General features: G+C 41.6%; 1 protein-coding gene across 8 annotated transcripts; it reads right to left on the bottom strand.

The window, feature by feature from the left end:
• Positions 1-3403: 3403 nt before the first annotated feature.
• On the bottom strand, positions 3404-14276 carry arnt (aryl hydrocarbon receptor nuclear translocator). Of its 8 annotated transcripts, none has more exons than XM_030071739.1 (21): positions 13827-14276; positions 13007-13100; positions 12817-12855; positions 12676-12726; positions 12425-12472; positions 11557-11770; positions 11121-11334; positions 10765-10867; positions 10590-10655; positions 10339-10424; positions 10136-10212; positions 9306-9440; positions 9098-9172; positions 8821-8972; positions 8416-8541; positions 7755-7842; positions 7136-7323; positions 6200-6419; positions 5776-5953; positions 5547-5686; positions 3404-5442 (listed from the first exon to the last, which is right to left on the bottom strand). In XM_030071739.1, the coding sequence occupies exons 1-21, from the start codon at positions 13861-13863 to the stop codon at positions 5359-5361; spliced, it is 2415 nt and encodes an 804-aa protein (XP_029927599.1). In that variant the 5' UTR covers positions 13864-14276; the 3' UTR covers positions 3404-5358. The 8 variants fall into 8 exon arrangements, with proteins under 8 accessions (XP_029927599.1, XP_029927601.1, XP_029927600.1 ...); XM_030071741.1 differs by having other exon boundaries at positions 8416-8538; positions 13827-14275; XM_030071740.1 differs by having other exon boundaries at positions 5776-5950; positions 13827-14274.
• Positions 14277-15229: the final 953 nt, after the last annotated feature.

The raw sequence follows: 15229 nt of genomic DNA, 5'->3' as shown, positions 1-15229 counted from the left end.
GCGCACTCACCGGCAGACCTCCGTGTCCCGCTGGGTCACATTAGTCCCTGGGAGGCGAGCGGCGCCTTAGGAAATGTATTGTTTGTGATGAAGTGTAGACTCCCATGTCGCTGTATTTAGGTAACCACTGTGGGAGCACTATGAAACCGTAATTAAAAACCCTTGATATATTCTATACTTGAGCCAGATTTAAAGGAGTTTTAAAACATGGAGTTACAACCAGATATTTCACATTCTTCACATTATAAGGTACTGAGCATCACCAAAGCAATGCCATCATAGAGAAATATCTACCTATCTATCTATCTATCTATCTATCTATCTATCTATATCTATCTATCTATCTATATATATCTATCTCTATATATAGATATATAGATAGATAGATAGATAGATAGATAGATAGATAGATAGATAGATATAGATATATATACTTGTTACTCTAATTAAAAAAAAAAAAAATCATGCAAAACCAGATGGCAGCAAAAACATCAGTGAACAGGATACCGGAAAGACTCTGTTTGATCTTAAATAAATAGACTTATTCCGACAGCTGCATAGTAATATACTAATTATTCCTATATTTTCTCTCTGCTGCACTCCGGGCCTAAATTCAAACTAAGCCAAAAGCAGTAAGTAGATCAGTATTTCATTACATGCCACAAATGACAAAAAGTAATGAATGATAAAACCACTAGTGGGATGCTTTGGGCCCCATTTTGAGAGCCACAGCCTCAGGAGTCCCAGGACGGCATCTTGGAAACCCTAAGCAAGGTACGTAATGATAATGGCCTGGGTGATTCCTTCTGCCTTTCTCTCCTGCCACATTTAGCATTCTGCTTATTCCGCTGGATGATCCCGATAACATAGGGCCTGTGCCAAAGGAAACCAAACACTACAAGCAGTGGATTAGTTAGTATGACACATGTTTAAAGGACACAGGTTTGAAAAGTTTATTTATTTTACTGAACAACAAAATTTGAATGGAATGTCTGTTTTTCCCAGAAGATCCAAAACATAGTGTGACAGAAAAAAAAAGAACAGAAAAACCATCTGTTGTAAATTATAATCGCATTTCCATCATTGAAACTTCTTAACAAAAACAACATCTGTGCTCTATTACAGCCCATGCAAAATGGAGAGGATTTTCTTCCATCTGCATCAAGCTGGATCACCACCATTGCTTACACTGTGCTCTCTGCACTCAAAAGCAGATTATACCAAGCTGAAATGAGTAGTTTGCCAACGCTTTGTATCTCAGCATGAATAAAACTGGCTGCCTCCTGGGACTGATGCCTTGGTCACCTGGGTGGCCCCGGGTGTTCCTGCCTCCACTTCATCTCTGGCTGCCACAGTGCCAACTGAGTCATGACAAAATGACAATATTTCACTTAGGATGGGGACTGTACAAAAGTTAAAATAGTTTCAGAAAAGGATTTTCCATCTGAATGAACCAGCCACAACAAAACCTTAAAATACTCTGTGGCTTGTTCCAGTTCCATCTTTGGAGTATGAGAAGATGACACGGGTTCTCTTTGAAGATCTCACGCCTTTCGCATCATAATGTGTAGGTCTGTGGCTCGGGCTTGTTTCTGTCAGTCGTCTGCTTGCTGCGTTTCCTCCTGGTATGTAGTAACAGAGAGAGCACTGTAAGGGTCCAGCACCATCTGTGCACAGCGCACTATGGTCACCAACAGAAAGAAGCAGAGGAGGAATAAGAAGAAAAGGGCGAAACCCAGGTCCACGTCTACATTTAATCTGGCAACCGGGAGGTTTGGTGGGTCCATACTGACGATACCACAAGACTCCAAAGAAAAGCTTCTATCTGCTCCAGAGTCCTTGTCTGTCTTCTTGTCTCATTTGAGAGTTTACATCACCATACTACTTCCATGAGCGCCTTTAAATTGCTCCTGAAGGTATTTATGCTGTATGTCCTTAGTTGGTCAGATTGCCCAAATCCCTCGGTTGATTGTCAAAGTGAATCAATTTTGCCGAAGTGCCGGTGCTTCCAGTACCTGTTGAGCCCACTTAACAGCCCATTTCTGACTGTGTCTTGGTCTCTTTTTCTTTTTAAACCTTAACACCTCCCCCCTGAGCATGTTCAGCCCCCACCCCTCCACACCCTCAAGATAGGATAGACTAGTGGACACACAGAGCCACATTTGGCACCTGTGTCACCCATGAATAGTTAATAAGGAGTTTGGTAACATTCAGGCCGTTCCTGAGATTAGAACACCCAGGTACCTCAGCTCTGTTCTCTTCAGGAGACTAGACCTTTACAGAAGATGACACCTTAAGAGGAGTCACCAGCTCCCTACTACACACAAGGCCTCTGTACACTGAGGTACAAGACAAACAAACAACAGGAGAAGATGAATGTCATTAAATACCCATTCAATTTGGAGTGGATCTCTGTAAATAAGATGTGGCTATCCTGCACCAGTCAAATTACTCATACACATTATCTGTATTTGGCCTGGCCACAAATTCCTGTTCTGTTTGTGCTGATGTCAGAGAGCATGGTAGAAAAACAGACCATAGATCAGCAAATCAATGGAGTGGAGAACAAAGATGAAAAAGAGGAACACTTGAGGGAGAGAAAGAGGATATGACGCCTTTGTGGCAATTCACTTGAGAAGGGTTGGAAACTGATCCTGACCAAAAAAAATGCAGATTGCTTGTACACTGATGCCACTACAGAGACACACACAAGTTTAAAGTGACCTAATGCACATAAGAGTGGATCTGAGTAAACAGCTGGGATCAGAGCAAGTGATATAGGGCAGGGGAAAACCACCGGTGCTCTTTGTATGTAAATCTATACTGTTAATTTTGACTTGAAAAAAATAACAAGATTTACAGTGCAGTAGAGTTACTGAAGCACAAGCCATATAGCTGAGAAAAAGTAAACCTCTCTTAGACAAACCACTAGCATAATTTCATCCGTTTTCACCCCCAGGCTGTGAAAGGGAGCAGGGAAGAACTAGAGGGAGGAAACTGATCTTCGGAGATAACCACAGATCTCTACGTCTTCACCAGCTGATAAGAGAGAGGGGAAAGAAAACAGATACAGGCCAATCAAAGTAAAGCTGGCTTTCGTTTCTTCACTGGTTGAGAGCGTGGAGCTGTGGCGAAGCAAGGAAGCGGACACGGATGGATGGGTGTAACCAAAAACAGCCATGACTCTTGTATAGAGTGATCAGCAAAGTGCACTGCCATGTTAAAATGAGAATTCAAATCCTAAATGAAATCTGAAATCTCAAAGTATATGTCAAATTAAGGATTTAAGTGTGTTATGTGGCTAGGTGACCTCTAATCCTGCTGCAATTTGCTATCACATAACTACAAACAGACCTGTACTTGAAAAGAAATGCACACAATTGAAACAACTGTTTGGACTCACTGACTTTTGACAATATAACAATTTAATACAAAAACCAAACACTCTTTGTCTCATTAAACATTTCATATACATATACAGTATATTTATATATTTGTGTTTCTATGTGTGATATAAACTGTAGTTCACATCATTGAAAAAACCTGGACTCAGAGCAACCAAAGAGGTTTTAAACAATAACAAGACAACACAGTCACCAAAATACCACCCTTTTGAAAATGGGAATAGGACACTATCAACATGGGTTTACATATAATTTACATTTGTCAACATGAATGTGCGAGTGTTACACACAGACAATGAAAAATGGTACTAAATGGGTCAAATTAAAACAAATGCCACACTTAAAATTTAATTTAAAATGTTTTAACTTTTGGAAGTGTAATCTCTCATCCCATGACTGACATCCTTCCATACTATAAACAAGCATACCAAAAAGTTGATTGTTAAACACAGGATACAATGTTGTTGGGATCTCATTGGCAAGAATTCAGTCCTCGTCCAAATGTTAGTCACAAAACAAGAGGACGAAAAATGAAGAAAACTCTTTTTCAAATTGTCTAAGTCGTAACGAGATATTGTTTCAGCTCTGTTTATTCCATTTTTTTATCCTGAATACAACCCTGATTAACCGTTATATTATAATACCAATCATAAAAGGGTAATGAAGAGGTAAAGAGATCAAAAGCTTGAAATAACAAGAAACAATACTTGGGAAACATTTCAATTAAATCAAACATTACCACTATGTCTCTCCATTTTAAAATAACATCAATTAAGAAAAACATTTAGGACAACAATAAAGAATGGCTTTAAAAGTACATAATTCCTGCTTGTTAGTTATTGCTTTGTGATTTCTTTTTTTTAAATTTCTTTTACAAAAAGGAGTACAAAAAGCCCATACTTGGTACGGTGGAGGAAGAGTGCGCTGGGTAATATAGAGCGACAACAGGAGGAGGAAATCAAGCAAGTCAGAAACCCTACAATTGTGTTCAAGTTAAGAATGATACTGTATGCATTAATTTTACCTTCACTACACACATGTATCCATGTGCATGAAGGCAAATGTAATAGAATGTATACATTTCAAAAGGGCACTCACTCAGACATAGGTATCCATTATTATACTTTGTGTCTGTGTTGTCAAACTAGTTCATTCAACAAAGACAAACTACATATTCCCTGCGAGAAAAAAATAAACCAATTTATAGGTGATGCCATCAATGCACATAGAAAAACAACATTAATTCAGTATAAGTCGCCACACTGTAGAAGCGGTCCATGTAAGCAGCCATGTGAGTGCTGACATGCTGTGGGTTGAAAACAGTGAGTCAGGTGAGTACAGACAGTGGTAGTTTGCGTGCAAAAGCTGAGAATGTAACAAAAAAAAAAAAAAAAAAATCACCAAAGCTGTATGTCCCCGCAATTTCCTGAGTTTAAAACAATGATTGGAGTGATTAGTCTATATGCTATAGGGTAAAATAGTATAATACAGCTCTTCACTGATGCCTGAGAAAAACCAGGAGTATCTGAGAATTCCACTAATGAAAGGCCTTCATGTGTGTGGTGTAATCTATCCATATTGTTCTGGCTATATGATTGTGTTCGTATATATCTATAAGTGTATGTATAAACCTGCAGTATAATGAGTTGTTGAGCTTTGGGCAGTGCCACCTAGAGAATTCTCTCACAATGGCCTGTTTGTTATAATAATCCTCTCTTTCTGTCAGTAGCTATTCCTTGATTTCCCTCGCCTGTTTGCCTGGTCTCAAGTCTATCCCTCCATCTTTAACTGGCTTGTGGCAGTGCAATTTAAGCCATGCTAGGCAAGGCGGGAAGAGTGCTACTCTCAGGAGCAGTAAGGGAAAATCAAAAGAGGAGCCAAAGAGCTAAATGTAAGAGAGTGAGGAAGAACGAGAAAGGAAGACAAATAAACAGGCAGCAAAGTCTCGACCGGGTCACTCATTGAATGCAGGGTAGATGGGAATCTCAAAGTCATCATTGTTGAAGTTGGCAGGTTGGTCCAGCATAGACAGCACATCCTGAAGCAGATGGGAAGAGACAGAGATGTAGAGTGTAATTAGAGTGAGACAAGTTGTCAATGAAAAAGCGACTGTGTGAGAGAGAATGAGCAACAGCGACTCACAGGACAGAACATGTCTTGCTGGTTGCCCTGAGCGTGAGGGTGCTGCTCGGCATTACTCTGCGAGTGCTGCTGGCCCTGCCACTGGGGCCACACTGCCTCTGCTGCCCGGGAGGGGAACTGTGCCCCAGATTGGGAACCATCTGGAACAGATAACATAAAGGTGAGAGGATATACCAGGATAACACAGAGCAGATACACACACGAACACACACACGCACACAAAACCTACCATAGCCATTGGTGTTGAGGCTGGCACGTGCATTGATATTTGGGTAGTTAGCACCACTGGTAGGGGTGGGTGCAGCACCTGTGGGCATCTGGCCAAAAGAGTTGGATGAGCCACCGCCAAATCCCCCCATGGCAGCAAACGGTGGAGACATGGTCTTTGCTGCCTGGGGAGCCACCTGCTGGTCAGAGTAGGGAAAGAACCAACCTTTGCTGAGAATGGTTCAGTAACGATGATATCACTTGTAAACATTTGTTGACTGTGCGAGTATGTGATCACTTCAATATGGTAAACAATATACAATCTAAGCTAATTAAATGCAAATAACATCACATAAAAACACAAAAGATTCTGTTTGTTTCACTTAGGAGAGAGGAAAACCTGATAAGTGATGGGACCACTGGTCGGTCCAGGTCTTGTATCTCACCTGGTTGTTGAATGGTGGTCTGGCTCCGGTCCCAGCCCCTACACCTACACCTGCACCTGCACCTGCCCCAGGCCAGCCTCCTGCTGGGCCCACCTGCAGTGGACTGCCGGTGCTGGAGGGGGGGACTGATGGGGGAGCTCCATTCTGACGAGACATCTGAGCCAGCATCTGCCCTGCTGAGTGAGTTTGCTGCACCATCTGAGGGTTCATATTAACTGGCCTGGGGACAGCAGCAAGGAAGCAAATTGTATTACTCATTTGTGCATTAGGAGAAAAGGATAGCAAAAGCTGATCCCATGATATGACACGTTGGGAACTATGGTGACAGCGAGATGATGAAAAAACAAGCAGATTCAAATTGACAGCAGCAAAGATGGCAATGTTTATATTGGTAATGGAACAGTAAATGTGACTATACAATACATGAACAATTTAGATAAGGAATATTCAGGGGATACCTTCTTCAGGCAGCAGCTGCATTCACTCATTTTTAAAAAGAAGATAACGCATAAAGTACATATTTAAACGCTTTGCCCTTTTCCCACACCATTCACGGGGACTGTACTGATAGATCTTCAATATACAAACTCATTAGGGGTATGAAATTCCATTTTAAGGGCAATACAATACACATCACAATACATGGTTAAAAATAAGATCCAAAGACAATGCTGGGTAATTCAAAACAATGGCATTTAATGCATTGCTGATATAATATGGTATCTAGTAGGTGTGTGTGAGAAGAAGCATGATTATAGAACTTAGATGATTATTATTGTGAAATATAATGGTGGGTGAAATATATGAGGAGACAGGCGCACATTTGTCTGTTTTGATGCCTAAATCTAAGGTTTTTTGATATAGCTTTAGCTGCTTGGGTAGGTAACATGTTGTCCTTATTGCCTCTTAAATCAGTTCTTTACAACGACTGCCTACCTGTATGCATCATTGGACCGGGCTGCAGTGTAGTTGTTGGCTGGAGGGTAAATCTGGCTGGTAGGGTTAGAGGTGGAGGGAAGGCCCTTGGTCTGATCTTGACCCGGGTAAAGGGAGGGGAATAGCTCTGGCTTCTCTATGCTCTTACTGTGGTCTGGTCCTGCTGCTGTCACTGCCTGCACTGGCATCTGAGGATGACAAGAGTTATCAGCAAGGTACAGTAGTGGTACACCAAATGTATAGTGTACCACTGCTCTATATGTGTCCAAGTGCGACAAGAATTGTCTTTATGCCATACATCACCATTCATCAACATCTCAGCTGTTATCCGTCACTGCACATCTAAATACATTTGAATCCTCTTTTAGGTCCTCAAGTAACTCTAAGAAAATATTATGGCTGCTTCCAATCAATAGTAAACATCTGTGAGGAGGTGTGTTATGGAAACTCTCCTAAAAGCCTGTTGTATTTGTGTGCTGAACAGAGGAAATGACATCCTGCTATGATATTCCATAAAAAGACCTGATTATTCTTGTTACTGCAAGAAAGAAAGAGGAAGAAATGTAGGGTTTAATCAAATCGCACATATACATCGATGCAAACAGACATATGATGCAACCTGTGAGAGGGTGATTGGTCCTGCCTCATATAGATTGTCTCTTCCTCCACCTCCCTCCAGCTCTGCCTGCTGCTGCTGCTGTAACTGCCTGAGAGAGAGAGAGAGAGAGAGAGAGAGAGAGAGAGCCAGAGATGGGACAGAGAGCAAGACAGAGTGAGAGAGGCAGAAAGAAAAAGCACAAGGAGAAAAAGTCAAAGTCAGTTCAAAATGGCCTAAATGCCATTTTCATGTCCTCCACCATTAAGTGAGAAATCCCAAACACCTGCTGACAAAATAGCACTCAACCCACCACCGGTCACTATGGCAACACAGAAGAGAAAGGAGGCCAGAAGAGGCAGAGAGTAACAAAGTCTAGCAGAGAAGACAAAATACACACCACTATCATGCTCTACCACCTGGGCTGTGTGTTAAGCTTTCTTCTTTGGTAATTACTTATCTTTTTTATCATGACCATAGGCAAACAATAACTAGACATGTTTCTTATTAAGCAACAGCCCTATCATTCTAACACCGCAGGGGAACACAGACAGAAATAAGGAAATGATCATCATTCAAAGAGGGGAAAAAAAGAAAGAAAGGGACTACAGCTTGACGGAAGTAACAGTGGAACCCCATGAAGCACCAGCTCCTGCGAGAATGGCCAGGTCAGGCCTGGTCTCACCTGGTGGCCACCTGGCCCGGGCTGAGTACCACAGGCGGGCCATTTGGGCTGCTTTGACCCAGGGAGGGGGGCAATGAGCCCCCTGGGGAGGAGAGGGGGGTGGGGGGGTCCTGAGTCGAGGTTCTACTGCCCCGCAAACACAGGCAGGTACAGAGGAGAGGTGCAGGGAGAGAGTGATCAGAGTATGATTCATTAAGGGGCTGTGATAAGGGTATAAGATGAACAGGGGAATGAGGGTGATATGCAAACATATACACACAGCGGGATCTTTCGCAACACATCAGTCAGAATTCAAGACGTCAATGCGGTAAATTCATTATGTTCTGGAACTGACTGTGCAATCATACTGCACAAGCACTGATATTCCTGAAATCAGCTGAGCAGCTCAGTGTGTGTGCGACTCACTTGACATTGGCATTGGTACAGATGATATACTCTATCTCCTCTGAAAACGGGTTCTGGAAAGTGAAGGAGCTGGTTCTCATCCAGATCCATTCTCTGGTTTTAGAGCGGAATCGGAACATCACTGACAGAACCTGGCCCTTCAGCTTGACCACCTGAGGATAGCAGTCAAACAATCCAAACAATTATAATCAGTATGTTTATAGATAAGTAGTAGAACAAACAAAAAAGATAAACAATGGTGAAACCACAAAAGCTGCACACACAAGCACAGCATTACCTGTTGGAAGCTGTCTCTCAATAAGCCCTGGTCTTCAGGATGGGAGAAGTCCAGAATGCTCTTCCCGAGTAATTCCTGTAATACAGATAACGTAAGAGCTATTAGTCCACAAGACATCAAGACCTCCCCACTCTGAGCACAAAGGCTGTCCAGCCTGTGGACAAGTGACCTGAAGCTGGCACATGTAGCCACCTGCTGAGAGACTTACCTGGGGCTGGTAACCCACAGTGGCCATACAACGATGGTCTACAAAGGTAAAGATGCCTTGGCAGTTATGGCGTGAGATGAACTCCACTGGAACACTGATACTGTTCATGTCTGAGTCACCTGGGCAACAGGTAACCTGAAAGAAAAGACACCAAACCAGTTTTGGTATAAAAACAATGCACTGCAGAATAAATAGGTACATTTTATTATACTCAGTGTCAAATGGGGTAAAAAACAAGATCTAGAGATTAATTCTGATGTTTCATTCAAAAGCTATGAAGCTACAAACATTTGCAAAGTAAAGATAGCTAGCTAAATGATTTCAAAAACATTCTAATGTAAATATCAGCTATAATCCATATCAGATAGGCCTGTGAACTGTGACCAAAAAAATCTTTTGGTAGATGACATGTATTTTCTATACAATACACCTGCATATATTTTTTTTCCCAAAAATATTTTTGACAAAGCATGTGTGTTACATATCAGTATGTAATTGATGCAAGTAAATAAAAGTTATTTTATTATGACATGAGCAGGCAAATACAGAGTACTGAGTAGCTCTTTCTGAACAAAAAAGATTAAGTGAGCTTCATGAAACTTTGCAGGTAAAATTAATCATAATGACAGAACTCTTACTTCCTTGCATCAATTACATACTGACGCATAACATGCATGCTTTGTCAAAAATACTTTTTCAAATGCTGTTAGCATTTTACAGCACACAGATGAGTGCCAAGTTGACCTAAATTTCACTGTATGCTAAATGTGACATGGAAAAACTGAGTGAGGTGCATGTACGTGCACACCTAGACACAATAGCCATCATACCTGTAGTCTCCCAATGGCAACTAGACAGTAGCGACTCCCCTGAGTGTTGTCTGCTTCTTCATCTGTTAATGACACTCCTATCACAAGTACACAAGCACAGACAAAATTATATATCTCTGTAAAAATAGCCAATGTGTGAAAAAAAATGACATATGTAATAGATGAATATTTATTTCAACATCTGATCTTATTACAAATTTTACCTGCAGGGGGCCAGGACTTGATGTATCCGGTGCAGTGGACCACTACATACTGGGGCTCCCCTTCCTTGGCTGCACCCAAACCATTCCTGAGGAGAGGGGAATGGTAAATTACCCCACAGATGAATCACTTGTATTATTAAGCCAAGTATAAATTTGTCCTCAGGTAAATGTATGTGAATCTTATCTTCCCCTCAGAGCTTAACATAATTTAGCAAAATTAATGAAAAAAGGAGCAGCTTAGTTTAAGTCACCTGTTCCTAGTCCTAAGGAAGTTAAGTCTGTTCATAGACAAGGGTTCCACGGTGCATGAGCCACATCTGCAAACACAAACAACCCAGTAATTAAACAATCTATGTGTCCATGCACACATATCATTGTATTGAAGACTGAACTGGTTAACTGGGTTAACTGTAGTGAGAGTCATACCTCATTCTGCAGATGAATGATCGACGGGCTCCCATACTCATTCTTACTGAAGACTGCTGGCCTTCCTTCTTCACTGTTCCTGTCTTTAAGTCCAACATCCTCCCTTGTGAGGTAAATAAAAGAGTTAAAATCAAAAATGGGTGTACTGGCATGCATGTGAGACATCTGCCTCATGCCCACTGGGGAGATCAGCCTTGGAGCTTCATTGTGTTATTCTGATGTCTTCTGTTTTAAATGGATACCGTTTTGTCTGTGTAACTGTCCATACACATGCAAATTTCAAACACATTTATTCAAATTAATCTTGTCTGAGTACTCACTGTACCAAGTCTATGAAGTGAGTGTGAGCTTCGTACCTGTGTTATTATTCTCTGTGGTAGAGAGCTGCTCCCTGAGCTTTTCTGTGTCATCTGGGTGAAGCTGGTCATAAAGGGAGGAGCCAAGCCAATCAGACTGTGACTGGTTGAGGACGGGTGTCAGCGAGTCAGAGACGTAAACAACACGGCCAGTCTCACATGACACCACAAACAAGAAGCCGTCGGCTGCCTCCAGGATGAGATGCTTCAGCTCCTACAGACAGACCGCATATCGAAAAGAAGACTGGGGGTTATAGGTCTATAATGGGAAGAGCATCTGATAAATGTTTACTTAGTTTTTCACGTCACACTTTAACCATCCATACCACCAAAGTGATGATCGAAGCCTCTCCCACTGTGTTATGACAGATGTTGTAAATTTAGATGGTTACTCTCCCTCCATAGTCAAACATCTCTCTGTCACTCTTTGTGATACCTGATCAGTGAGAAAGGATGGTTTGTATGTCCCATCTGCATTTGTGCTGCCACTCCCTCTCAGAGACTTCATATGGGACACGGCCATTCGTAGGATGGTTAATTTGTCAGGTTTCCGTGCCAGTGCACTGCACGTGGGCACCATGTCTGACAATTCTGTGATGTAAGCAGTCATCTTGTTCCGCCTCCGCCTCTCAATTTCACTGTGGTTCTCCCTGGAGTGAGGGAATGAGGGAGGGAGGCAGAGGTGGAGAAGACAGGAGGGACAGAGATGGGGGAAACAGACGGGCAGGTGGACAACATGGGGTAGAGTTCAGAGTTAATGTCGCAATGTAAATATGCAGTTGGGGAAGAAGTGGGATTGAGAGAGTGAGGGAAAAAAATGGATGCACAAAATAATAACATGTGGTCAATGATCTATCAAAATGGTAGTGAGAAAGCAAGAGAGCCTGGACTTTCAAAGCCAGTCGGAGTGATAAAAAGAGAGCAAGTGCTGAAAGAAAAAGACTCTTCATACGTCCTGAGGAAGAGAGAGAAAGAGAGAGGGAGAGAGAGGAGTGTCGTTCAAGAGGAAGGGATTACCAAAAGTGAACTGAAGTCCCTGACTCACATACAGCGTAGCAGTTAGTGACACATAACACAGTGGTGGGTTGAGACAGATAACCACCTGTCTTGGGCAAAGAAGCATATCATTCTGACAAGAACGAAAACAGACACGTAAAGCTGGGAATTATGCCCATATGTTTTTTGTGGTCAAAATGGCAATGCTCTGGGGCCCCAGCATGACAGGAGGGGTTTTGATCAGTGCATTCAATATTGATATGGACACAAGCAGGAGAGGCAGCCTTCCAGAGTGGTACAGGCCATACCTTGCTAGTTTTTCCTTATCTGCAAAACTCTGATCTTCATCCAAAAACCTGGAAATGAAACCAACCCACTAAAACAGAGGCCCAAAAATCACTACCAAAAAGTATAAAAATGCAAGCGAGAATAAAAAAATAAATAAAAAAAACATCAGAGAAAAAGGAGAGGGGAAGCCACAGGTGTAGCTGTTCTTTCTATATAATAGCACTCCCCTATATACATACACACACGGATGCACCCCTACATCATTTCCTACCTCGCAAAACGCTCCTTGTCATTGTTGGAGCCTGTTGTCTCATCGTCACACCTGAGGAAACACAGACGAGGCACAGACACTTAATATACCTGGAATAACTGTGACTGAGTATGCTTTAGGAAAAATGCGCGGTATATGTACCTGAACAACTTGCTTCCTTCATCATCATCAAAGTCTGGCCTGTGGGAATAAGGAGAGAATTACACAGAAATACCGTCAAAACTATCATGCCCATTGGGCTCAATATTAACAAGTAAAATGATCAGCAAATAGTCAGTACAGCGTAGTGTTATGTCCTAAAAAGTCTCCTGTGTCACACACACACACTTACGCTCTTCTTTTGTTGGCACTCCCTTTTGATACAACAGTCCCACCACTTGCTTGGGTCCCACTCGCCCCCATACCCAGATTTGGATCTGGCAGCTCTGAGAAGTCACAGACACATGGAGACAGGGCAGCATTGCCAACGTTAACTAATATGCCATGAAATACACATTGTGCGTCAAACACTGTTAAAGAAACGTCAGCACCCACAAAAACCCCAGCCCAGTGGATAAACTCAAAATATTTAACTCGAGGCAACATTGACCTGACAGTACATTTTATTTATGTTAGCTAGAGCCAAGGTAACGTACATTATCCAAGACATCAACTTGCTAAAAAGTGTGACGAGAACCTAGCTAACAATCACAACACCGAGCTAACGTCAACTGTAAGCTAACGTTAACTCTAGCTTACTATTGATTTATGTTACCAAATCTAGTAAAATTAGATAATTAAACGTTAACCAGCAAGGTATGATTTTTCACATACACTCTTTTGAATTCGCACACTAATCACGACAAATGAGTTGTCTCATCTCTTACGTAGCTAGCTGTATATTTTAGCTGGTCGCTAATGTTGCCACCCGTTAGCTGGCTAGCAAAATAGCTAGCTATGCTAGTGCTTACGCAATACCCAGCTAACCTGCTAACATCGCTACAGAGCCATTAGTGGCATTAGCATGGCTACTAGGCTAACTTAGCTGATGCTGTCACGCTATCTTTAGGAAAGTGTCAGATTTAGCTAAGCACAAGAAACGAATACGGCCACTTGGCAGCTGCATGGTATTGTGTCCTTAACTTATTATTGTAACTTTAACTGCACTTTACCTGGGTTTGAAGAGGACATGTCCGAGTGGAATAACATAAACAAACAAAACAACTTCAGCTGCGAAAAAAAATCCTCCACCCCCCCTGTGCTAGCTCGCTGCTAACCAGCTCCCTGCCGACTTCCTCACGCCTGGCTTTTATTTCGTGCAGCAAACGTCCAGCGCCATGACTCGTTCAATCTGACAGCGCCCGGAGGATTTAACCCACAGATAAATAATGGTGTGTCTCCCTCAGTGCCCCCTCTCCTGATTTGTCCCGGTTTAAACCCCCTCTCTATTCAAGATGGCGTTTCAGGCTAGCCGTGGGTGCATAAGTAGATACAAGCTGTCCACAGTGTCTCAATTTCTCCTCATTCTATTGGATATCACGCAAGCTAGATACAAATTACGTATATTGTTGGGAAATCCAGGTTTTGCTCCACCCCTGTGTGAGTGGTGGAGGAAGTCTCCAGAGCCAGGCAACAACACCAGTTTGGGAGGCTGGTAGAGGTAAAAGATAGAGATCTGAGGCTGTGGATTTATAGGTCAGAGTTTGACTGGTGCTCTGATAATCATAAATTAGTCATTTCTGATTATCTGCTCAGGCTGAGGGAGGAGAAGGTGCCTACTGGGTTATTTACCCATATGCCAGCTAGACACATTTTTGATCTAACCAAGCATTCCTCAAATATTCAGTGCTTGGTGTCATCACCTTGTTAAAAAAACAGAACTGATGAAACTCAAATGACTAAGGGTTTGAGGTCTGGGGACTCCTGACTCCTGTCCAAGCAACATGGGGAATAATTTGATTTCACTATAATGTAGCTTATGCAAAGATTGCACACTGATAATCAGAATCAGAAATACTTTATTGATCCTGGAGGGCAAATTGGGTCAGTTGCAGTTGCTCACATTCTCAAGAGATTAATTAAATAAGATAAGATATATAAAATGTACATGCCTTAGAAATTTGTAAATAAATAAAATAAAATACTACTACTACTTCTACTACTACTAAATATGCGCATTATGTGTAAATATGTGCATCAATACTAAGTGTGCTTTAATTGTAGTTGTGCAAAAGTATGTGCATTAAGTCTAAATATGTGCATTAATCCTACAAAATATTAAACAGTAAATACAGAAATAAGAAACTGAGCATATGTTAAAAAACAAACAAACAAATAAACAAACAAAAACACCATATATAGAGAAATTTTACAGTTGAATTGTTGTCAAGTCCTACAGGTATATATGATTGCACAGGTAAATGGTTAAATAAAAACTCAGTGATAAACAGTTAAATAGTGATAGTGTTAAATGATGAGACGTAAAAGGATGACTAAGTTTCCCTCTTTCCACAGGTGGTTGTCCCTATACCCAAAACATGAAATATTATAAATCTATAAATAGTAGTATCATCAA

The sequence above is a fragment of the Myripristis murdjan genome, chromosome 16, assembly GCF_902150065.1.
Source record: "Myripristis murdjan chromosome 16, fMyrMur1.1, whole genome shotgun sequence".
NCBI classification, from domain to species: Eukaryota; Metazoa; Chordata; class Actinopteri; order Holocentriformes; family Holocentridae; genus Myripristis; species Myripristis murdjan.
This window is presented reverse-complemented; position numbering and strand designations above follow the sequence as displayed.

What these genes read in the sequence shown, in the direction of transcription:
- arnt (XM_030071739.1), bottom strand. Translation starts at nt 13,863, where the DNA reads ATGTTATTCCACTCGGACATGTCCTCTTCAAACCCAG. An exon ending in CATGTCCTCTTCAAACCCAG is followed by an intron (nt 13,101 to 13,826) that starts GTAAAGTGCAGT and finishes GTGACTTCTCAG; the next exon opens with AGCTGCCAGATCCAAATCTG. An exon ending in CCTCAACACCAATGGCTATG is followed by an intron (nt 5,687 to 5,775) that starts GTAGGTTTTGTG and finishes TATCTGTTCCAG; the next exon opens with ATGGTTCCCAATCTGGGGCA.